We start from the raw sequence: 24,464 nt of genomic DNA on the forward strand, positions 1-24,464 counted from the left end.
CGGTTCCATTCCCCGACATCTGCGGGGAGAGCCCTCGCCTCCCTTCCGGCTCCTCTCCATTGGTGAAGCGGGAGCGGGCTGTACCACGTGTGCGGCGCCCCCAGGTTTGGAGCGTGGGCGGAGCTCTGAGGGCAGCGCGGGAGCGGCGGCGCCGGGCGGGGATGGAGCGCTGCGATCTGGGCGAGCGGCGGCAGGGGCCCGTCTGGACCCGCAGGGCCGGGGCGGCCGCACCGCGGGGGTAACGGGGACGGGCCGGGGGGAGCGGCTGCCCGAGAGGAGCGGGCGGATGGGGCAGGGCTGACCCGGGCCCACCTGAGCCTCTGCAGGGTAGTTGAAGGGGCAGCGCGAGGATACCCGGTTAGGTAACGAAGGAGCACGTTCCCCTTGAATTACAGAATCGTTAGGGTTGGAAGGGACTTCTGGAGATCATCCAGTCCAACCCCGCTGCCAAGGCAGGGCAACTTAAAGCAGGTTACGTGGAAGGGCGTCCAAGTGGGTTTGGAAAGTCTCCAGAGAGGGAGACTCCACGACCTCCCTGGGCAGCCTGTTTGGTGCTCTGCCATCCTCAACGTAAAGAAGTTCTTCCTCCTGTAGAGGTGAAACTTCTTGTGGTTTAGTTTAAGGCCAGTGCTCCTCGTCCTGTCGCTGGCACCAAAAAGAGTCTGGCACCATTCTCTTGGCACCCACCTTTGAGATACTTACGTGTATCGATGACATGCTCTCTTGAAAGCGGAGCAGGTCCTCGAGGGTGCTGTGAAACCTCCGTGCTCAGGCTGCTCACAGTTTGGCTGGGCACTTACCCCAGTTTAGTGCTTCGGTTTTGGTGGTATTGAATAAAATGCCATGGGGGAATTGCCAGAGTTTAATCGCAGTGTGGTATGCTATGTAAATACTGCCTGGTCCAAGCTGAAAAGCAGCAGCACAAATGCTGCTTTGGGTGCCTCTGCCCTGGGGGCCTCTGGATGCAGCGCCGTGAACTCCTAACTCTGTTCTGCTGGGTTAGTTTAGTGTCAGGAAAACTTCTGAAAGGCAGAGAGCAACGTTGTGAAGGTCTTGGGAGATACTGTAGCTGCGGTGATAAGTACTTGCGTTTCAGCGTGGTTTTAGAAGCAGAAGTCATACTTCATTTGTTAGGGTCTTTAATGTCATAACCCCCCCCCCCCCACATCATTAGATTTTAATTATAATTTAAAATATCTTATCTTTCTAGTTTCATTTTTATGGTCCTTTTATTGAAGAAAAGAATAGGCTTAACAGTGAGGTGCAATTAGTTCTATCTCTAGTCTGCACCATGGATGTATGACTCTTCTTCTGGTGTTCACTCAGACTTTGTAACATGCCCCCACAGCCCCATGCAAGTGCTGAGTAGCATATTCTGCATCTCAGAGAGCTATCAGCATTTTGTATAACCATGGTCAGAGCATTCTGCAAGTGCTCTGCAGTCTTTAATCAGCCTGCCAATATCCTGCACAGTTTTAGGTGTTTAGTTTAACTGTGAATTTACATCCAAGTGATAATACAAAATGATTGCCTTGCTTAGTGTTAGGCAGTAAATCCAAGAGTAGCAGATCTTCGAAATCTTGATGTCCTACTTCCTGGAAAAACCTTCCTCTTACAGCTTATTCTGCACATTTCTGCATCTGGCTCCATATTATGTGGACAGCACCCTACAAGGATAGAAATGGACAACTGGAAACTTTTTTTCTATAATATCTCAGATGAATAGTAATAAACAAGGCTTTCTTCATAGAATCATAGAATGGTTTGGAGTGGAAGGGAGCTTAAAGATCACCTAGTTCCAACTCCTCTGCCATGGGCCTTCCACTAGACCGGGTTGCTCAGAGCACCATCCAGCCTGGCCTTGAATACTTCCAGCGTTGGAGCATCCAGAACTTCTTTGGGGAGCCTGATTCAGTATCTCACCATCCTCACAATAAAGAATTTTTTCCTAATGTCTAAACCTAATCTAAACCTCTCTTTCAGTTTGAAGCCATTCATCTTTGTCTTGTCATTCCAGGCCCCTGTAAAAAGTCTCCCTACCTTTCTTGTAGACTCCCTTCAGGTACTGGAAGACCACAATTAGATTACCCCAGAGCCTTCTCTTTTCCAGGCTTAACAATCCCCATGCTTTTGAAGACTGTGAAAAGAAGTGATACTAAAACTGATTTTTCCCACACCTAATCAGAGTGGTTTCTTACAGTAATGCACAGCTTCTTAGTTTTCTAGAACATTTCTTTGCAGTGGTAATGATGAGCCACGTTCCTTGCTGAGTGTTGAATTGGGCTTTCAGATTCATTGGTAGGTGATACATCAGCATATATTATCAGTGTTATTCATTAATAGTGGAAATCAGGTAACCAGGAACCACACAAAAGGATTGTGAATGGTGAATTTCCCCCTACCTACCTTCCAACCCAGTGAATTACTTCCTCTGTAGTATATTTTTTATATTAGAAATACATGGATTTCATGGAAGATTTTTCATAGAACATGGAATATCAGATTTGTAAAATCATAAGATAGAAACATTTTAATCCTATGTCTTGCAAATATACATGGTAATAAAATGATCCTAAGCGTGGTTGTTTTTCTGGCTTTCTTCCCAGAGTTATAGTAAACATCATTCGCAGTGTCCAAGGGTACCATTCAAAGACAATACATTTTCTGAATGCGGCTTTTGACAGTTCTGGGGATTCTCTCCTTGCTGGAGACCGCCAAGGGAATATATACGTTTTTGACTTGAATGGGAACAGGTAAGAATATTTCTGTCAAGACTTTTTAATTGTCTGAGACATCTGTAGCATTCAGGGGCATGGAAGTTGCCTGGACAGGATCCCACAGGTTGGGTTTTAACTCGATAGTTTTAAATAGATAATAGTTTGCTCAGGGCTGAGACTACAACCCAGTGTGTCGTGTAGGCTCCTTAAATGTTATTTCATTCGTTTAGCTGCTCAAAAAGATCAGAGGCTTGTAACTAAACAGAACAGCAATGCCACAGAACTTAAGTGCTTCCACAAGAAGTTATTCTTTGGCAAACGGATCAATGAATGAGCCATGAATTACAGTAGACTAGACCTAGTGTTTTCATTTGCAGAAAGACATCAACCAGTCCTTTAGCTTTTTACTACTGAGTTTTAAAATATTAGCACTGATTTTTAGATCTGTTATAATTGGATATGATTTACTTACCCCGTTCTTCTGAGTTGATTTATTTTTTCTCTCTGTGAAATATATTGAAACCGATTAAGTTATTTTACTTCATGTTAAATGAACCGAAGTTTCCTAACACAAGAGAATATGTATTTTTAAATAGGTTCAACCTTGTTCAGAGAACAATGCAAGCTTGCACTGCTTTGGCATTTAATCTTCGCAGAAAGACAGAATTCCTTGTGGCTTTGGCAGATTATTCTGTTAAGTGCTTTGATACAGGTAAGGAGTAATTTCAAAGTTTAAATGCTATCTGTATTGGCATGAAATAACTACATAATTTTAGTTTTGATCTTAAATTTTTGGATAGTTTGTTTTATGGAAATCATACTGTGTATTTCATGCCATATGTCTGACAAAGAAAAGTTTGGGCTATAGTCCTGTGGGTAAATGAACCTAAATGAACCCTTTGCTTTGCCAAAGTTCTTTATTCCCACTGAGTCACACAGGCATCTGTTTAACTGAAGTCCACCACAGGACTGTAGTTATGTATGTTACCTTTTTTTTAAATGTTTGCTTAGAATGAGGTACTCCATTAAAACCAAAGCCAGTTGACAGTATGTTAGTTTGCAACTGAACAAGTTCTTAACTATATTTACAGCAAAATATTTGAACAAAGTGACAATGTACACTAAATGTCAATACTTTTGAGTATTCAAGTAGTTCTATATCCTTATTCAAAAGCAATATTAAAAATTAACTTCACAGCTATGTGTCTCTGTCTTGATTAGAAGTTAAATGGTAAAGGGCAGTAACAATTCATTCTTCATAAATTATTCTTTACCTATCAGAAAATGCAGTTGTAATGTCTTCATTCTATCCAAATATAATCTGAATTTCAATCTTTTTAAAAAGCTGTAGGAATCACTCATCTACAGTTTTAGAGTTTGAGATTATCTGTGAAGATTTTAATGTAACACAATGTTCCTCAAAATAGAGGAAGAGTCAAAGCCTGAAATCCTCTGCACTTTTTCTCTTCTTTTCAACAACAGGAAGACCAAACTTAAGACATTTGGATGCACTATCAAGTCATACTGAAGAATGTTCTAAAATAGAAATGGTACTCACCTAAGTTGGTACTGGGTGAACTATTCTTAGGGAGTATTAGACAGTAGTTACTTGATGGGCTCCATCCCCTTCTTTAGAAGACTCTCTAATCCCATGTCACCTCTCAGGTGATGATAGTTTTAAGTACTCCATTGTCTGTAAGCACAGCAGAAAGTTTGACTGTTAGTCTTTATGAGCTGCTTTGTAGCCATTTCCTATCTTTGATGGCACAGCAGTAGCTGGAACCACCCCATGGACTGCCAGGCAAACCACCCAATGTAAACACTGTAATTGCCGCAAGTGCAGTTTGGTTGCTGAGGGAAGATTAGTGGTCATGCAGTCACAAGTGGGAGACAGTGTAGTCAGAGGAACCATTTCCTTAGAATGCAGTGCACAGCATAAAAATGTTTTGGATTCTAAAAGATTAATGAGCTGTTGCTTTCTGACTCTGCCTTTCTATTGTCATAGCCCGTTCTCATTAAACCTTTCTTCTTTGCACCTGTAAATAGTTGTGTAATCATTCACACATTCTGTCCACAAGTAAAAACAAGTGCAGAATTCTAACTAGAACATTCAGTCTCAGCTTCTGTGGGTGTTCACATCAGATATTCTATGAGGCATGCTGAACTTCACTGATCACATTGTTCATGACTTTTTAAGACTGATTTTTAGGCTAAATTAAACAAGTCTGTGCAAGTTAGCTTTCTGTGCAGAACTGAGCATAACTTAAAAAATCGGTTATTTGGAGATGAGGAGAAAGTTGTGCCTCTCTATGGTTTAATAGCTGTTTGAAGACTGAGACCTTTGTTTCTTGTTTGTTGGACTGTGATCGCAAATGGTGATATACTAGTTATGCTTAAAAGTCTCTTTCACGGTATAGTGTTGACAATAAAGATTAAAGTAGTAGTTGTTCCACTTTGAATGACTTTCATATCATTTTCATCAACTTCTGCAGGAACCCAGGAGCTAGTTAGTTGGATGAGAGGCCATGATTCTTCAGTGTCTTCCATCTCTGTCCATGGCTCTGGCAAGTATGCCATCACTACTTCCACTGATACAGCTCAACTGTGGGACTTGGACACCTTTCAAAGAATAAGAAAGCTGAATGTTCGTCAGTCTGTGGGTATACAAAAGGTGAGTAAAGAGCAACTGCTAAAGGGTGAACAAGCACACCACAGGAGGTATAACATCACATATTAAAATCATATTACTTGTAAATAGTCTTTAAAATACAGCTGAATCTTTTTTGTCTTCTTTGGGCATATCATCTTAACTCTCATCCTATCACATCACCCAGACCACTGAAACCATAACTCAATAATTGCAGAGATGTACTGTGAACTTTTAAGGAACCTCCATTTTTAGAGATACTCAAAACTTGCTTGGATATGACTTTGACTAAACCCAATTTAACTTGGAAGTTGGAACCATCTTCTAGGTTGACCTTGCTGTAGCCTAGGGTGGGCTCAGAGGACCTGTGTAGATTGATTCCAACCTGAATGATAGTGGGATTTAAGGGTGTTGTTAAAAAAACAGTTTTGGTGTCATAATGGTAACTTCAGTCACCACCACCTGCCCCATTCAGCTTCTTCTTCCACAGCTCTTCTGTGTGTGCATGCAAAACACTGAATGTGGGAACAAACAAGGCTGAAAAGGAACTCAGCAAAAAAAAATTGCTGCTTTTCAGCCTAGTGGTTTCTTTGCTTCTGTTTGCTGCACAGACACACTGGAACAGCATGGGTTGAGAAGGATGACATGTTTGTGTCAGGGAGTGGTTTAAGTAGTTCTCCCTTAGCATTACACTCTTTAAACAGGTCTGCCTGCGCCACCAAATGCCACACTTTGGTCTAAGTACTACAGAAAGTCCTGACACAGTGCCTGAGCATGGCTTGCACACGTGCTGCCCTGCAGTGAATAATCTGACAAACACCACTTCAAACCAAAGTTCTCATCAGGCTGGCCACTAAAAAGCCATGCTGCTTTTGCAGAGACCCAGGCTATTCATTTGAGTATCCTCACCCAGTTCTGGGTCAGGCAGAAATTCTGTCAGCTTAAAATAGTCATCTAGCAATTACTGTGAAAGATCATCCATAAATTTTTGTTTGTTTATTAAAACTGTTGTGTGTTGCTAAAATAATTATAACATCTTCCCTCCAAAGAGGCAGGCATTTCTTTAGTGGACACAAGATTTTTCTACTGCTCAGTACCTTTCTTTGTGTACGCTATGTGTAGGGACTTCTTATTGGTAAATGGCTCTTGGAATTTGGTAGGATCAGGATGTTGCAGTATGGAAACAACCTTTAAAGCCAAACAGCGATTATGATTGAATTAACAGATCACATTTGGGAATCAAGTGCCTGCTGTCTTGGTTTGGTGCTACCATTTCTTATAGGACATTATGCAAATGATCTAGATTCCATTTTTTTGTCTTTAGAATAATGGTATTTATTCTCATGCCACGATCTAAGACATACAGATGAGTAAGTGCTTTACTGAAGTTCAGGTTTATTATTAGACTGCAGGCCTGACACTCAGGGTGCAAAGATGGATTCTTGCTTGCTCTGTGGGCCAGTGTAGCAGTGTCACACTAATCTTGTACTTTTTGATGGCCTCTTAAGCCCAGTTGCACTCCAACATACACCTTCTATTAGGTTGGCATGGGGCAAAGGTAATTTAAAAACATAGAGACTGAGGTGCAGAGTGAACAGACAGCAGGTGAGACAAATGAAAAGAAGACAAACACATCTACAATGTCCATTTCCAAAGCACCACTGTTGATTCAACAGCTGCCTGTGACCATCCTGTGGTATTTTTCTATAGCAAAGCAGAAAATTAGCAACTATTTGATACTCCAGTTTACCAAAATTTAAACTTCATTCATCTTCTCTCAATTCATTGTCTAGTCTTCCTCAGGGTCCCTGAAGGACAGACAGCTCTGTCTGAAGATAAATGACTCTGGTAGCTGAGATGACTCTTTTTCCCACAGGTTACTTTTGCTCACTGTCAAGTGACTCATTTGACCTGAATGTCCAGCTTTCAGTCACTAAGATGAAACCCAACCCATATATCCGTATTTCAAGATTTTCAAGGCCCCAAGAGATCATTCAGACCAAAACTATGAACTTTGTAGCACTGACTTAATCTCAGCCAGTGATGTCCCCAGCGTTTATATTATGTCCTTTCTGGCCCTCATCCGAAACAATAAGGTTTTACAGTCATAAAAATAAGAAAGATAAAATTTAAGTTATTTCAGTGAGTTAAAGTGGCTTAGCAAACGGTACAAGTTTTAACCAGTGCAAGGAGAGCAAGCTCCTCTCTAGACTGTCACAGGGAACAGGGACTGGTTCCCTGTGAGATCCAAGCCTTGCACAGTTACGGTAATAGCCACACCTACCATGCTTTATTTTGCCATGCACTTTGGTTAATTTAAAATGTACTTCCTTGACAACATCCCATTTTTTTTTCTTTTCCATATTCTTCCAGGTTTTTTTTCTTCCATTGAGTAACACCATTCTCAGCTGTTTCAAAGATAATTCTGTTTTTGCATGGGAATTTGATACTCTTCACTGTAAATACCAGTTGCCAACTCCTGTAGAAGGTTCTGTATTATTTTATAAGGTGTTTGCAGTTACCAGGTAAATTGCTATTTTAAACATTCTAAGGCAGACTAAAAAATCATGGTTTTAAACAGGTTCTCTTTCTTTATTTGTAGTATTTTATGAAAGTATTGAGCTATATACTATGGTAAGCTTTTGAACTCTGCTGTGACTGATACTTTCAGCAAGGATCAGTAGCAGTTTTTATTATAGTCTCATAGCAGTTGAAATAAAATAGGTTGATTTTTAGTGACCACCAAGGTTTAAACTATCCTTTACTAAAGCAATTTTATTATTTAGGAGCTATTTTGTTCTTTCAGGAGAGTATCACAGAAATAATGGCAGATGCAAAAGTGATTTGAGGGCATAGAATAAAATGAACAATCTCTCTCTTTAGCTAACCCTAATTTAAATTATACTATGCTGATGGAAACATTACCTCATCTGTGATCCAGGGATGGTCGGACTTTGGTAGCTGGTGGGAAATCAAATCATCTTCACTTATGGTGTTTAGAATCAAAGCGGTTGATAAGAATAATCCAGATGCCTGAGAAAGTGCGAGCTGTCCGTCATCTGGAATTCCTCCCTGGCAGTTTTGATGGGGGCTCCAGTCAGGTCAGTTTTTTTATAAAGCTTAAGACAGGAGTATTTGGTTAGTTGGTTCAACACCTATACTTGGAGGGCTTTTGGGTGGCACTGGGGATATGGGCTCACAAGATACGAGAAGAAAGTTACTGTGCTGAATCTTTGCTCAATTGCTCCTTTAGTTTAATGGAATGTCACTGCTGAATTGGGTATTCCACTTTGTTTTACACTGGCAGTATTAATGGATGAATCCTTTTAACTTATAGGTCCTTGGAGTGTTAAGTCAAGATAATGTTATGAGATTTATCAATATAGAAACATGCAAACTTCTTTTTGACATTGGGAGTCCTGAAGAGGGAATTAGTACAGCAGTGATTAGCCCCAACGGACAGTATATTGCCTCAGTAATGGAAAATGGAAGCCTTAACTTATACAGTGTCCAAGCTTTGACTCAAGAAGGAAATAAGGTATTTTACATTTCTTAAAACAGGAGCTTTAATCCCCTTAAAGTTGATATTTGTCTGCATATCTTTTGCATCAGCAGTAGTTTGCAGACGTGTTGAAGTGCCTTATTTAACAATACAAATAAAGAAACAGTGATCTGTACAGTTTCTTTCATAGTTCCTCCAGCCTGACAGGTAATTTGGTGTTTTTAAGGTATATATATCACTGTGTTACTGGTGTTGGAAGAATAGGGAAATGGTATTTCTTTCTACAGCAATTTGTCTGCATCAGTTTCTTTTTGTAATGGTGTTTTGGGGGAGATGGAAACAGAATAATTGTGCCTTTTCTGTTCCATTTCCTATAGGAAATGTTTTGCAGCTAACGCTCTCTTAAACTGTGGGCATGAATGGTGCTTTTGTTACTGTGATTTTGTTGTTCTTACCATGTTATTGGATACCAGCACCCATCATTTATGGCACAATCATACACTCCTAATCCTTCCTAAATAACAAACATTCTAAATACCAGTTCTTATTTTATTACATTAATTTATTAATGGGAGTCACATTTCTAAATACAGAATTCCATGTATCTTTAATCACTATGTCTTTGAAGTAAACAGTAACCAGCTCTGGATAATGATGGAGTTGGAGCTGAGGAAGGATGTGTAAAGATGTCACACGCATTCCATTTGCACTTTTGCTGACAGTTTGACATGAACTGGGATATCCACTTTGTCACTTGCTTTCACAATCTCCAGCATTGAATTAATTAATACCTGCCTGACACTGAAGACTAATTAAAGTTTGTAAAGGTCTTCTGTATTCTTTTAACTGGTGCTATAGAAATGCAAAGTATTTTAATGACACTGAGAAACACACTAAAGTAAATAACCTGGACAGTACATGATACACATCTATACTATCCCAATTATATTTGACTGTTTGCTAAGGAAAGGAAATAACATGGTGTTTGAGTTAGCTTGGAAGCTACATAAACCTTCTCGTAGTTAGGGCAGTTTTATTCATGGACATTGTTTTTCAGGAGTATACAATCTATATGTATTTATTTACAGTACAAATGTGTTTCTATTCTTCTTTCTATGGCCATCAAACTCAAAAATGTGGCACATAAAATAGAGGTAAACAACAAATTATATTTCTGTGTAATCTGCTTTACAAGATTTTAACCAAGGTATTTGCACTTAATACTAGCCTCCACCATCCATGTTCAAAGTTGTGCAAGATGGGCCCAAGTACACATCAGAGGCAAATAAACTGATAACAAAAGTGACTTCTGGAGGGTCAAAAGGGCCATGGAAATCCAAAGGAAGCAAAATTCAAAGCAGATTGCTAAAACTGCAAGCAAATACATCACTTGAAAATAAAGAGGTAGGAAGAAGTTGCAAATATTTTGTCCTTCAGTCTGCAGCATTTATATTTCATTGCCATTTGCTTTAAAAAATAAATTCAGGCACTGATACACTTGGATATTTGAGCAGAGCAGGCATTAAGGAAATTTTAGTACCATCTTCTCTCTCTATTTAGCCCATACTCCTACAGTATGTGACACAGCCAGAGCTGCCTCCAGTCAGCTTGGGGTACCTCTGCAGTTGTTCAAGCAACTTGTGACACATATGGATATTTGCTAGATCTGATCTGCTTCCCTGCAGAAAGCAAATTGGCACCTCTAAAATGTCTGCCTAGAATCCATTTCCTTTTTTTCTTAATTATTTAGAAGATGAATTACTGTTACATTTGTTCCCCTCTGTCATCACTGTGCCATTTTCTGTCTTTATCATGTGCCTTATATGTGTATATATTTCTATATCTATATCTGTCTTCCTGTTTATGTGTCACCATATGATCTATTTCTTATGTCAGTATTCTTTATGGTTTTTGCTGCATCCATCATTTAATAGTACATAGTTCAGTCAGTTTGGGTCTGATCTGCTTCTGACTGAAATCGGTGGCAGCTGTTCTTTGAGTTTAGGAGACAATAAATGATGTTTTGAATTATCTTTTGTTTTTGTTGAAGTACCTAGGACTGTGTTACATATAGCAATACATATTTGATTTTTTTTTTTACACTATGTGAGAAACTTCAATATTTAGCCACTCTAATAGATTAGAGTGCAAAGAAAGAGAAAATGGTTACATTTACTGTTGATACCATGTTTTGTAGAATGAATTGCCAGGTGGATTAAACAAGAAACGTCTGCGGGCCTTATTGAAAGGATTTGGAGAATATCCAGCTAAGTACAGGTATTTTTTGTGTGCATGTTCATGCTTGCACAAAATAAAATTGCTTGTGTTTACTGGCCTATGCTTGACTAAGGCTGCATTTTAATTGCAGGATGTTTGTTTGGCGTTCCTTATTACAACTTCCTGAAAACCACTTGGCATTCAGTAGCCTGATAGATAGGGGAATCCACAGTGCGTTCATAAATATTCAGAAAGAGTATCCCATCAAAAGTAGGAAACTGCTGAGAGTTCTACAGAGGTAAAATATATATTTGTATAAATTTAAGTATTATGGATTTTATTTTCATATAGTCATCTGAAATGTATCCAGTAGCTGGAATCAGCTGTAAGGAAAATTCTAAAATGAAATAGTAATGCCCTCATGCAATTTTGCTTTGATAACTCATACAGTCCTGCATCTGTCTTGAAGTTCACAATCTTTCTATGTTGTGGTTGTAAAATATGTACTATATTTTTGTTTGGTTTTGGACCGATGTTTTCTACACCTTTGTTTGCCTCTGTGTACAGGACCTTGTCAGCTCTAGCTCACTGGTCTGCTATCTTTGCTGAGACACCTTACATTCCTTTGCTAGCATTCCCATTTGTAAAATTATTCCAGAACAACCAGCTGATCTGCTTTGAAGTTGTTGCTACAGTAGTTGGTAAGCAATGATTTTAAAAACTCCAATATGCTGCAACATGTTTAAGCTTTCCAACACAAAAGAGCTTTCCCTGCTGAAATGCGTAAGGTATTTCCTAAGAGGCCACCAAGGTGTTACCAGGAATTAATATGGAGCTTAAAACAAAAACCTTTTGCAGTGTTTCTAGCAAAAAGTTAGCAGTTTTAACAGTGTTTGTAAAGTCTAATCGAAATGTATCTAGCATTTGCAAGCCCAAATGTATCTAGCATAATTATGTTATAATAATTAAGTCTCTGAGACATGGGAAGAGTAGTCACAGCCACCCACCCCACCTGTCACCTGCTTCCAGTCAACAGGGAATGATCTCTTTCAAGGTTTTACTCTGTTTAGTTGTACTGAGCATGTGGTAACTCAAAACTAGGCATTTGTCTGAACCCTGGCTGTGGCTGTATTCTGAAGAAACATTCTAAATTAAAGTGCTTTACACTTAAATTAGTTGTCACAGCTGCTGCTAAGTCTACAGAAGATATGTGCTGCCAAGCATACATGCCCACTTTGCAACCACATGCTGTTGGTGAATAAGTATCCAAGTTTACTGAAATTATTCTTAGTAGGTTAAAAATTACTCAGTCCAGGCTGTAGTTTTGTGAGACAGAAATACTGGTTTAAGTATTCCCATCTGCCTCCCATGCCTTAGTTCCACAGCTCACAGACTTTTCTTCATTTTATATTTGAGCCAAATTAGTTCTTCAGTCTGGTTCACTGTGTAATGACACAAAAACTCATGCCAGTGCAGCTGGAGGAGCAGTGTACTGTGGGAATGGTTTAGGAATACTAGGAAAGAGAAGACGTGGGAATATCTTAAATAGGTTTTGCTGCCTGAAACGACCTCTTAAATGCATGAGCTTTATAACCGAACTTTAAAGGTTGCCATGAGTCTTTCACTCTGGATTACAGTGGATTGTGTTCAGCTTCTTATTCTCTTTCAGTTAATTTTTGTCAGCACTGGTTTGAGTACTTTCCCAATCCTCCAGTTAATGTCCTTGGTATGATGGAAAATGTTTTGGCACATCATGACAAAGAACTACTTCAGCATTTAATAAAATACAATGTGACTTCACAGGTAATATTCTAGACAGCTTTTGTATACAAAAATATACTGCAGTGAATAATAGTGTGCTTGTCTTTTATTTTGATGTATTTCTAGTTTGGGGGGAGTTTTCATTAAATAACAGTGAATTACGTGGGAGTGTAAAGAATGTATCATTGCTTACCTGTTGTTTTTCCTTGTCCATGATCATATATATGCTACTGTAGTTCTTTAGAAGTTTTTTGCTTTCAAGTCCACATTGCTTAAAAATCTACTAATCTAATTATAAGTGTACTTTTTTTTACATGGATATAGGTGTGATGAATTTATTTTGTAATCCCTGTTTATCATTAAGGATGATTTTAGTTTCACAAATCTAAACAGAACATTTAGACATCCAGTGAAATAAGAAATGTATTTATAATCACCCCAGATTACCCTTGAATGTTTAGAGAGGGTAATGAAACTTATCTTGAAATGTTCTGGTTTATTTCCTCTTTCTTTCATAAATTAATAGATTCTTGGTATAAGGCAAGAAAAATCATATTATTTCTTTAAGAGGGATGGTAAAATTGTACTAATGGATTATTTTGTCAATTTTCCCAAATAATTTAGGTTTATGCTTGGCCTCTCCTAGAAACACTCTTATCTGAGGTTCTAACAAGAGAAGAATGGCTGAAAGTCTTCGACAATATTTTCTCCAACCATCCTTCATACTTTCTAATGGTTGTCGTTGCCTATATTATATGTTCCAGAGCTCCCTTGCTCCACTGTTACCAAGCAGCAGATTTTGAGGTAAACGTCTTCATATTTAAGTCAATCATGTGGAAAAGACATATAAAACATTGTATCTGTTGTTAGACAGGTTACAAGGAGATCCATTTCCACCTTAATATATTAATACATCATCTGGTACTTGACAAAGACACAATAAATGAGTAAAACATTGAGCAATTTCCTGCAGTTTCATGCAAGGAGAGATTTAAAAACTTTCATAAGCTTTCTAATGTCACTAAAAGGCATTTTATAAATTTCAATAGTTCATCAACCACAAAATAATTCTGTCTCTTTTTTGAAGATCTGGTATGGACTTCTCCCTCTGGAGACAATACACAATAATTTTGTTATGTTGTTCCATTATCCTCCTGTCCGATTTTGAAAATTAGGCAGTATTATTGGATGTTCTCTGCAGCTAAATTAAAACGTTTCCTTATGTTTAATGTTACATGGGAAGAGGATTTTTTTCTTATGAAAATTATCTCTGTAGGCAAACAAAGGGTTCCACCTTTAAAATGTGCTTATAAGCAGTCAATTTGACTGACATCAAGCAAATAACATTATTCCTATGTTTAATAATGACCTTTTAGAGATTTTCTTGGTGGCTAAGATCTTTGACAGGAAGAATAGTCCTGCAAGAAGAGAAACTTGCAAGCTTCATTGTTGAACATTGAAAGCCGAGGCAGGTTTATCCAGTGGTAGGAGTCACTGTGTGGGCTGCTGGACACTGAATTGGCACCTAGCTTCCCAGATCCCTTACACAGCTGCCATTTGAAGACAAGGAAAAGAACTAGAGCGTACTTTGACACCTTGAAGAAGTTTGGCTCAAGTCACTTGAGCTGGTGATGTTTTATGAATTGGTAGGGAAAACCTAAAAAACTTTTTTAATTAACTGTTGAAATATAGATCTTGCTAATCTTCCTGATTATTTCCAAATACGTATATTAAAAATAAATATATATTTATGTAAAAATACATTAAAGTGCATAATCTTGAGTAGAATGTAAATGGCAGCATGTCTCTTACAGTATTTCTTTCATCATCGTAACAACGTGGACATTAATGTTGTGATTAAGGAAGCCTATCATCTTATGGAGGCTACACCACTGGATATCCATCCACAGCGTATGCTTGATGACTTCACACCACTTACAAAAGAACAGTACCCTGTATTTAATAAATATCCCACATTCGTTGTGGATTATAAAGCTCAGGAACGGGAGAAGATCAGACAGGATGAAATTGAATACTTGCGAGAGAGGTATTAGTGGAAAATTGAAGACAGTCTCAGACTGGGAGGGACAGGTGGACATAATTGCCTTTGTGTGTTGTAATGTGTATTCTTGAGAAGAGAGACAAGAAAATTCAGGAAAAGGACTTCAGATAGCTGCTAAAGGTTGAGAGTTGCTTGGTTTGACATGGTTTTAAGTTAAATTGTCAGTCTTATCTTAAATAGAAAATGTTTGCTAATTAGCAGAAAATACTGGGCCACAAGTCACCAAAAACTTGGAAGCTCATAGCCTGAGCCTAAACCTCTTTTGACATTGTGGGATCCAAGTTTGAAGGGCCAGGAGTTCTTAGGTTGCTATTGAAATCAGTGGGTACCATGACAAAAAGGCACCCTTAGAAACCAGTTTTTGTTAAGAATGCAAGGAAGGAAGTACCTGCACTCATCTGTAATGCCCTGTTGTCTCTAACAGTCAATATTGTAACTTTTCCTCATGTACTTTGTCACTACGAAGGGGATGCCATGTTCTTTTATGTCACCTCATTTGAGCAGTTCTTTGCTAGTACTGTTACCAATTTCGAAGTAATCAAGTAATTTCTTGATATTTGGTTTGAATGATTAACATGTGACCTCCTTCCATTTAGACAATTTGCACATGAATCAGCAGCCAAAGCACAGGAACAGAAAGCAGAAGATGAAGTCTGGTATCGAAAGCAGAAATTACTTCGAGAAGCTCAAGAACAGAGGCGAAAAATCCTACTGGAAGAAGAGAAGAGGTTGGCAGAACAGCGGCAGAGGTATTAGAATATAAGAAACATTAGGGGTCTGGCTACTGTATCCTGCTATTACATTTTTAACCATGAGTAAAGGAGAAATAACCACTAATTTGTATAAATTGTAATGTGGGATAACTGTGGTCTGATGGGTCATATTTTGGTGGGGGAATTAAATGATCTGGGTTGTATTACTGCCTCGCCTATGACTCCCTTGAGGGAATACAGCAGATTAAGGTCAAGTCACTTCATATTTTTGTGTCAGCTCCCAGCCATTTGTCTGGTTCCTTTGGATAGGAAAGTCTCTTAAACAGTCAATTGCTGTGTGTCTGCACATTGAGACTTCAGACTTGCACTGTGGGCAGACTCACACTGCAGAGAGGAGAGTCACTTACAGGATCAGTGACTGTACGCAGTCTTGTATTTCTAATGGATCTAGAAAAAAGACTGCTTTATGTATCAGTTGATGAGCAAAGAGTTGTGATAGTAATGATGCTGAACTGTAAGTTTGTACATTTTGCAGTTGGGAAGGTTTAAGAGAATTTCAACATCTCCACAGTTTCTTAGATCAGCTACAGGTAATCATAGAAACATTTAAGTTGGAAATTACCTTTAAGATCATCAAGTCTAACTGTTAACCCAGCACCACCAAGTTCACCACTAAACCATGTCCCTAACTACTACGTTTTTGAGCACATCTCCTAAACCTCTGTAACCTACAGAGGTTTTTTTTAAAGAGGACAGCAAGCCTTTATTAACAAACTAATTCTTGAGTTTGTGGTTTTGTTCCTCGAAAGAGTTTGATATTTTCCAAATAAACTTGGGACTAATTTTGTGCAGCAAGAGGTACCAGGACACTGGCAGTTATTCTAAGGAGTAGTTTCCAGTTTTGGATCCTTGCAACATTAAACTAGTACTTATTAAAGTGGAATAGGGACAGGGTACAGGACTTCAAAGCTTAACTGGAGACATTGCCATTAGAAGATATTTCTGTGTCTGTGAATTTAATTTTGTCTCATAAATGAAAACTGGACAATTTACAGGAATGAAAGCAGCTGTCCTAAGCTTTGTAAGTTAGAGACAAGCTCATAGTAACTAATGGCTAACTGCACAGCATGTTTGTGCTCTTTGGTACTGACCTTTTACATATACAGGTTCCCTTATTTCTGTTTATTTTGGCCTTGAAGGCTTGCTGTTGCAAAAACAGAACTGAAAGTAAAGGAACTGCAACTTCTAGATGCTTCTAGAAGGCGTTTTCTGAACTACCAGCAAGATCAGCTTCAAATGGAACTGAAACGTCTTGATGATGAAATTGCAAGAAAGGTTGAGTACTACTCAGGCAATTCTTTTCCATAAGGTTTAATAGTGAAAATAAACAAGGAAAAAATGCATAACTAAAATTTTAGTTGATATACTGTGATTTGTGAGCCTAGAGGTGTATTTAGCATGAGGTGGACTACTATAAGTGGTAAATGCATAATTTAACAGTTTTATTTGGCACTTAGTATGTTCCACTGTCTTGCTTTAACTGGCAAAATTCCTGAGAAAAGCCAGATTCACTGATTACTAGCAGTATTGAAAAATGTAATGGGCTCTTTAAAGGACTAGTGAATTCTCAGTTCTCAGCTGTCTGTGGGCTGTATGGCCAGATTGCAAATTAACTCTGCCATTGATTGAGAGGCTCTGCAGTGGCCTCTGGCCAGACCTGGCTCTGCTTCCGAATTACTAACTCGGGCACCATGGCATGCAGATGCTGCGAATGGAAGCTTTTGCAACTCATGGGCATGAATTGAGCCTTTGCAGGGCTATTCCTTGTGTCTCAGCAACACACTTTGCAGAGCACAGTGCAGCTGTGTGGTTGTTTCTGCAGTCAGGGTGCTGTAACACTCCTTAGCTCCAGCTCAGCACAGGTTCTGCCAGGTACAAAGCGGCCACTTCCCCTTCTGCCTACTGTCCTCCACAGTATTCTGGCTTCAGAGACTCCTTCCTCGATTCAGAGCTGCATCTGGCAGGTTATTTGCATTAGTTCAAGACTGGTATTTCCCTAACATAGCTTGGCTGGAGGCAAAACTCTTCCTATGCTGCTTGTCCACCTTGCCCTGTGCTTTTGTTATGCAGTATTTCCCATTCTTCATATGACAGAAAGTTAATCAGAACTTAGGGGCATGGGGGTTTGGACTTTCTTCTTGATAATGTTTATTCAAAGCAGAAGAATTTCTTTACTGTATTTTCATGTGTTTCTCTTCTCCACAAGGCGTCTATGAGAGAGCAAGAAACAGCTGCTGCTGTTCAAGATATAGTACTACAACAGATGGAATTTGAATCACAAAAACAGCGTTTTGAACAGGTAATTACTAGGGAACCATATTAAATATAAACATTTAATGGTTCCTCCTTTGAAGTTCTTGGATTTGATTGTGTTCATTCAACCAGACCTTGTGAGGAAAAGGAGGGTCTGGTTTTTTCTCTTTTTCCTCTTTAATAACTTTTTTTAGAATAAACCCTTTTGATAAAAACATTAGCAGAACTCACTATTATCTTGGGGAGTTTTGGGTGAAGATACGCATATCCTCCCCATTTTGTTCTTCTGTGCCGAGGTATCATTTGGTTGCTGCAGGGTTTAGCTGTGGGCTCAGCTGCTTGAGGGAAGTGAGGAACATGTAAAAAAGAAATAAGTGTATAACAATGTGTTCCTCGTCCCAGAAACTCCCACCTTTTCATCTGTGATATCCAGACATATCTGCATTTTCTGGAGAGAACAGTATAGCAGATTGATGTAGATGATGAAAAAGTGTCTAGTTGCCAACAACATCATTAAGCGAAAAGGAGTGGATGGTTCATTGGGAATGTGCAGTTCCTTTTTGAAATGACAGATTTATTCAGAAATAAGGCTATTCAGTAATAAAGGGCTTTAACCAGTAATTCTGTTTAAATATTAGTTAATTATTATAAATAATTATTATACATTACTGAAAAGCAAGGATGCCAATGGAAGGCTTTAGAAATGTTCATTTTGGTTAAAAATTCTAAGTTAAGTTGTTTAGAAATCACAGCTACATGTGCCCATCTTGAGTATGTGTAGATCCAGTGGAATAAAGGAGAAGTAGACATCCAGCTCTCTGACTCATTTTGAAACATGTGTCAACTTATATTTTGGTTTTTTAAAGCTTTTGGTCATATACTTTTTATAATTCATACTGAGTGTGACTGGGCTAACTTTCTGTTAGCATTTATTTATTCAATACACAGCCAACTGTATTGTGGCTACATAACACAAACCAGGCTAAGCTCATTTGTATTCCAGTACATGTAAAGTCAGCTCTGTCAGGGAACTAATTCTACAGTGATCATCCTCTCTAGGCTAGAAAGGTAGCAATTATTTAACTAGCTGAGGATCTCTTGTTTGCCCACAAGAGTCTGTGCAGAGAGGCTTTCCCGGCAGTTTCACTGCCATCAGTGAGGGTCCCTACTCCAGCTTCAAAGGCCGTGTATGTTGACTTTGCCTCAGTTGCCCAACAGATTCCCACAGGCCTGGGAAGGGGTTACGACTTTTCCAGAAAATTGTGTAGATGATGTGCCCTGGTGAACATGAAGAAAAGGTGGTGCTTTTTCTGGATCTGCTGTTGGGTTGTACTACTTTGGCAAATCATCTCTGCGGTCAAGCTGCAGATGTGTTTATTACAAACTCAGTGCCATGAAACACAATTTATATTTGTGAAACATTTCAGGGTTTTGGCTAAAATTTTCATGATGAGTCTACTTTATTTAGGTTGGAATTCTGCTTTTATTCTCCACAGTAATCCAGAGAATGAAATTACATCCCCTGTCATGACTCACGCCACTGTTAGGACTCATGCTTCATCTAATTCCAAGCAGATGAAACAGCAGGGTCTATGACTTTCTTGGACAGTTACGATATGTAGTGGGATGAGATGTGGGGATATATTCAAATACTAGTTTAATGACATTTTAATAAATATTAAAGAGATGGAATTACCAATGTGAGCTAGTAGCTTAGCAACAATAATTTTTGTTTGTGTGCTTGGCAGCATCTAATCCAAGACCAAGAGGCAGTTACAAAGGAAATGAAAGAAGAGGTGGATGCCCATCGAAGAAAGGTGGATCTGGAAGATCAGCGTGTTCAGAGATTGATAGAAATAAATAAAGAAGAAATACAGAAAGCTCATACAGTAAGACAGTTGCATCTTAACATGTGTTCTGGGCAGTCAGTATGCTAATTTATACAAGTAGTACTGGTTCATAGTATTTTGATTGCAACTAACTAGTTCAAGTTAATATGGAAATATTTTCTAAAGAAATCTAATTTCTAGGTACCTATACTAATAGATTAAGATTCCATGTTTAAAGTTTTGAGGTTTTCAAAAATCTGACTGAAGTGTCCAAACAGCTATATAATATTGAAATTCACTGGACCTGCCAGAAATACTAACTTTTTTTTTTACTTCTCAAAACTTAGCATGTAAGACTCAAAAGTACTTTTCAAAACAAGTTATCCTTCTGTTAAGGAACGTGTTTTGTTTGTAACCATAATGAAATCTCAAAGGAGATTTCAGTTGGTAGTACTTGGCAGGAAAATCAGCTGTAGAAACTGTCTTCTAGATCACAGTAATGAATGTGTGTAGCTTGACATTACGAATTGCTCAGATTTCCAAGCTCTGAACTTGTAACTGTGCAGTTGGAAAAATAGTTGCAGCTATCCCACTGCCCATATGCTTGGCATCTGCATTTGTATATTGTCTAGAAATAAACATACGGGTCTGAATTTTTGTAAACAGCGTTTGATTTTTGGAAGCAGATGGTTGTGGGTGAAAGTATTGGCATTCAGGTATCAATCTTATGTCAGCTGCACTTGTTAATGAGTGGCTCTAGCAGGGACATCTGACAGGGATACTGGAGAACACCTCAGTTTGTCTTGCCTGGTCTGTAGGTAAGGCTGTGCAGTTGGAACAGACTGAATTTCTGGTAAGAAAGGTGTTTTGTTAGGTGGCTGAAGAAAATCTAGCCAAAGCTGAGCAGAAGCACATTGACACCGACTGGAGGCTGCAAGCGCAGCGGAGACTCAGGCGTGATGACCAGGACCGGCAGAAGTGCTACCAAGAGATTGTGAAGCTCCTGCATGACAACAGGGTGAAAGAAGCTGAACTCCTGAAGGCTATGAGGGAGACAGAAGAAAAAAAGGTATTTGCATAATTTCTTTTTCTAAGTGGGCCTGGCAAAAATGTCAGTCTTTTGCCTGTACCAGGGAGAGCACAAAACTGAAATGTATCCGGGAAATATTTTGTTAGAAATCTCCTTTTCTGTTTCGACTGGAGTTTCTGGAAGCACTAGAGTGAATTGGTAAGGATATTTTAGCCTTAGGAGAGCATATTCCTATTTCTGTAAGTTCCTCTCTTTTTTTTTTCTCTGACCCAAGACTTCTACCTTTCTCCAGGTGTTTGAAAGAGACATTTTTCAAAATGAAACCTTCATATATTTGGATTTTAGGGTGAAGCATAATCTGTAATAATCCAGATGGTTCTGTTTGTTGCTTTTTCCTTGCAACACATCTGTTGAAGACATTTAATATCTCTGTTGCACAGTGGGAAGACGTTGTACACAAAAAAGCTCAACTGGAGGAAGAGCAGAAGGTGGCTGCTGCTGCAGATGAGCACAGGAAGCAGTTCTTAGATGACAAAATGAACGATGCATTAGAATTGGCTGAGAAGCTGCAAAGGGAAGATGGCTGTTCTGGTGAGCACGTAGATAATACAGGTCTGTGTGGATGTTGGCATGCAACAACATGAAGCATTCAACAACAAATGAACTGTCCAATATTTGGGATAAACTTAAGCATAACTCCTTTACACAAGTGCTTTTTGGTAATATTCTTTCATGAAACAGTTATATCTTGGAAAGAAATCTCGGTTTGATATCTATCAGATGCAGCAATATAAATGGCATTTTTGTAAGAGCACAGGTTTAGTTCATCTTAAGACAACTGTAAAACTGCATCCGTTAGAAATTTTCTGTCAAATAATGCTGTCCTGTGAGGACATACAGTATTATACCAAGAAGTGGCTTTTCCAAGTGTCTGTTCAAAAAAAACCCCAACAAACCCCAACACATTTATGTGCTTCCAGAATTGGCCAGTACATCTGATGCCTTTTCCTGGTCTTAAAATCAAGAGTCATACACGGTTAGAAGGGGAAAAGGGATTTTACCTTGGTATTTATTTTAAGGATCCTTTGGTGTACACGTCTAGGTCGAATGCATTGAGATGCACCCCGCCGAGTCTATCCCTGTGTGTCTCTCTGTGTGTCTCTGTGTCTCCCCCCCCACCATTGGGTATAACATTATAGGTTTTACTAATTAGCTTATCTATCACAGATTCCCCAATGAGAGGCTCAAGTGAGCCCCCCCTCCCCAAGGAACCTTCCCCTGGATGGTTCTATCTTGGTTTACAGAATGTGTTCTGGAGAGGACCTTGGGGTCTGGGGCACACTGATCCCTAGCTACGAAGCTTCTAAAATGTTTAGTCTCTTAGCTTGACAAACAAGTCCAAGAATGTAGGCAAAAAGCACTAAGAATACAGAAGTTGTAAAAAGATATAACAGGGGTATAAAAGAAAAGGCAAAAATCTTCATGGCATCACATCCTTCTCAAGTGCTGCATTTATATGTTTTTGCAGATATTTCTCCTATCCCCCCCACCATATTTCCAAGGCTCACATAAAATGAGTGATTAATATTAGGGTTAAGTGGTTAGTGTTGCTTTGGGCAAACTTTTTCAGCCTTTGTCCTTATTTACCTAATGTTTTAGTATGGAGTAATTTGCAACTGTGCATAATTAAAATGGGTGTCTCCTAAAACTGCAAGCATGAGTAGCCATATTCCATATAATCTTAGTGGCCTATTTGTCAGAAGATTAATTACATAGGAAGAAACAGCACATGTAATTTCTTGAAGAGCTGCAATTTCTTAAAGGGAATTTTAAGAAATTAATGAAATTGCAGAGCTGTAATTCTGTAAAATGAAATGCAGTGATGCATAGCTTTGACCTGAAGAGTACTGACCTCTAATTCTGAGCAAATTGTACTTGCCATTAGCTGGAGTGGGTGATTGTTCTAGCTTTGCTTCCTGGAGAAAAACTGTTTTACCTCCAGCTAGAAAAATTCACTAGAAGCTTAAATATTTTTAATTTACAAAGGATCCTTCTTTCCATTTCCCACAGAGAGACACTGTGATTTAAAGGCCACGTGTACAGAGAGAGGGCTAGAAGTCCAGCAGGTGCCAAGGTCTGGAAACATCCATCTCAATGATTTGTCTACATTAGCACCATCACCACGCAGTAAGTTTCTAAGTTAGGACTCCCTTTCACATTTAGTTTCAGAAGCATTGCTGGAACACCTGACTGTGTGATTGAGTCATTAGTTGTGTAGGTGTTTAGTGGATAGTAAACCAATTTATTGTTGTGTTCTCTTTCACACCTGCAGAAAATGCCTTTCCTACCAGGGGTGGCACAGGTAGGAAGTGCCTGAAGTGTGTCACGTTATGAGAGTGGTCCTAGTAAACCTCAGCCTAGTTTAGTCACATTCTGACTTGATCATCTTGCCTATGCTTTTCCTGTGTTCATAGTTGTGTATGATTTGGGAATGTTGAAAGGACATAGAGCTGTCTTTCATAAAATATGACTGGGAGTTATAGTCAAGAATTAGTCTAATCATTTCCTCTGGTCTGTCCTAGCCACTCTGGCAGTGAAAGCACAGTTTAAAATCCAATGCACCTTATGTACAAAAGTCTGTAGGCAATGGGAACCTCTGGACCTACTGTAGCCTCCATTAGCATCTGACCTGGTAGCCAAACAGAGGCACTGCTTTCAAAGAACTTGCTCTTACCGGTCTGAGGGCTGCCTCACATCCAGTGGTACCAAAAAACAGCATTTCTCTGCCAGAGGTGTCTGTTTTCCAACAGGTATTTGTAGTGTTTATGGAAAACCACTAGTTGCAACGTTAATTCCAAGTTTCTTGCACTTCAGTGTCTTTAGACAGAAGCCGAGCAGAACTGGCACGCCAGGAGCGGGAGCTGATGGCAGAAGTCCGGCGGCTCAGACAAAGGCTCACTGCACAGGCCCAAAACAGACACCCTCCAACTCGTATCCCAGCTACAACATGGTCACCTTGAGATGCTTTGCTCTGGACCTTAGCTGTACTTTCAGATTATTAATCAGTGAAAAGCTAAATATGTATAGTGTGATTCAGGATGGATCATAGACTGTTTACTAAAGACTTGGGGAGATATTTTTATATAAGAATAAAATGCTAGCTAGAAAATGTCTGTTGTTTGTAAACTTCTTGTTATTTGTTACTTCTAAATAAACTCACTTTTTACCATTAAATTACTGCATGTGCAGTATTTGTATACTTCATTTTTCTTGGTGGCTGCCTTGACTTCAAGAAACAAACCACTGTTAAAATGTTGGTTTTGTCAGTGATGTGTAAGTGGATTCTACAAGTTGCAGCAGGGAAATTTGCAATTAGAGAAAAAAATCCTTTCCATCAAGAGCCAAACACTGAAACCAAGGCCCAGAGAGGGTGTAGAGTACAGGCTGCTGGAGATGCATGTCGTTATTACACACATTAGCAGGTTCATTTCACGAGAAAGAAGGGGAGGGAGGATCTAAACTAATACTGGCACTGGGCAGACCCAGGCAGCAGCTTTTTGTCACCTGGGGCTGAGAACAGTCTCTCTGCTTCTCATTAAATTACATGAAGATCTAAATGCACAAAGGTACTTGGTTATCCTTGCCTTAGCATCCTCTGCATCTGAAACTAGAG

The 24,464-nt window shown here is 39.1% G+C and overlaps 1 protein-coding gene and 1 long non-coding RNA gene across 4 annotated transcripts in view; one reads left to right on the forward strand and one right to left on the reverse strand.

Moving 5' to 3' along the window:
• Positions 1 to 42: 42 nt before the first annotated feature.
• Positions 43 to 24,025, forward strand: TBC1D31 (TBC1 domain family member 31). Of its 3 annotated transcripts, none has more exons than XM_042035977.1 (22): positions 43 to 238; positions 2,607 to 2,753; positions 3,314 to 3,429; positions 5,210 to 5,388; positions 7,738 to 7,889; positions 8,306 to 8,465; positions 8,702 to 8,902; positions 10,094 to 10,270; positions 11,064 to 11,143; positions 11,235 to 11,381; positions 11,651 to 11,784; positions 12,753 to 12,886; positions 13,469 to 13,648; positions 14,659 to 14,891; positions 15,503 to 15,655; positions 16,819 to 16,954; positions 17,886 to 17,978; positions 19,681 to 19,821; positions 20,636 to 20,830; positions 21,232 to 21,403; positions 22,862 to 22,978; positions 23,666 to 24,025. In XM_042035977.1, the coding sequence occupies exons 1-22, from the start codon at positions 162 to 164 to the stop codon at positions 23,809 to 23,811; spliced, it is 3,270 nt and encodes a 1,089-aa protein (XP_041891911.1). In that variant the 5' UTR covers positions 43 to 161; the 3' UTR covers positions 23,812 to 24,025. The 3 variants fall into 3 exon arrangements, with proteins under 3 accessions (XP_041891911.1, XP_041891912.1, XP_041891913.1); XM_042035978.1 differs by having other exon boundaries at positions 21,232 to 21,382; XM_042035979.1 differs by lacking the exons at positions 43 to 238; positions 2,607 to 2,753; positions 3,314 to 3,429; positions 7,738 to 7,889 and having other exon boundaries at positions 5,274 to 5,388.
• LOC121668320 overlaps positions 1,123 to 24,464 on the reverse strand; it is a 36,177-nt gene continuing 12,835 nt past the window's right edge. The window contains exons 2-4 of the long non-coding RNA XR_006017334.1: positions 4,276 to 4,410; positions 3,190 to 3,221; positions 1,123 to 1,667 (exon numbers count right to left, since the gene is read on the reverse strand). This is a non-coding gene — a long non-coding RNA (uncharacterized LOC121668320). The remainder of the gene's footprint in view (positions 1,668 to 3,189; positions 3,222 to 4,275; positions 4,411 to 24,464) is intronic.

The sequence above is a fragment of the Corvus kubaryi genome, unplaced genomic scaffold (assembly GCF_017639235.1).
Source record: "Corvus kubaryi isolate FWS band 111438036 unplaced genomic scaffold, C.kubaryi_AGA036_p1.0 37385, whole genome shotgun sequence".
NCBI lineage: Eukaryota > Metazoa > Chordata > Aves > Passeriformes > Corvidae > Corvus > Corvus kubaryi.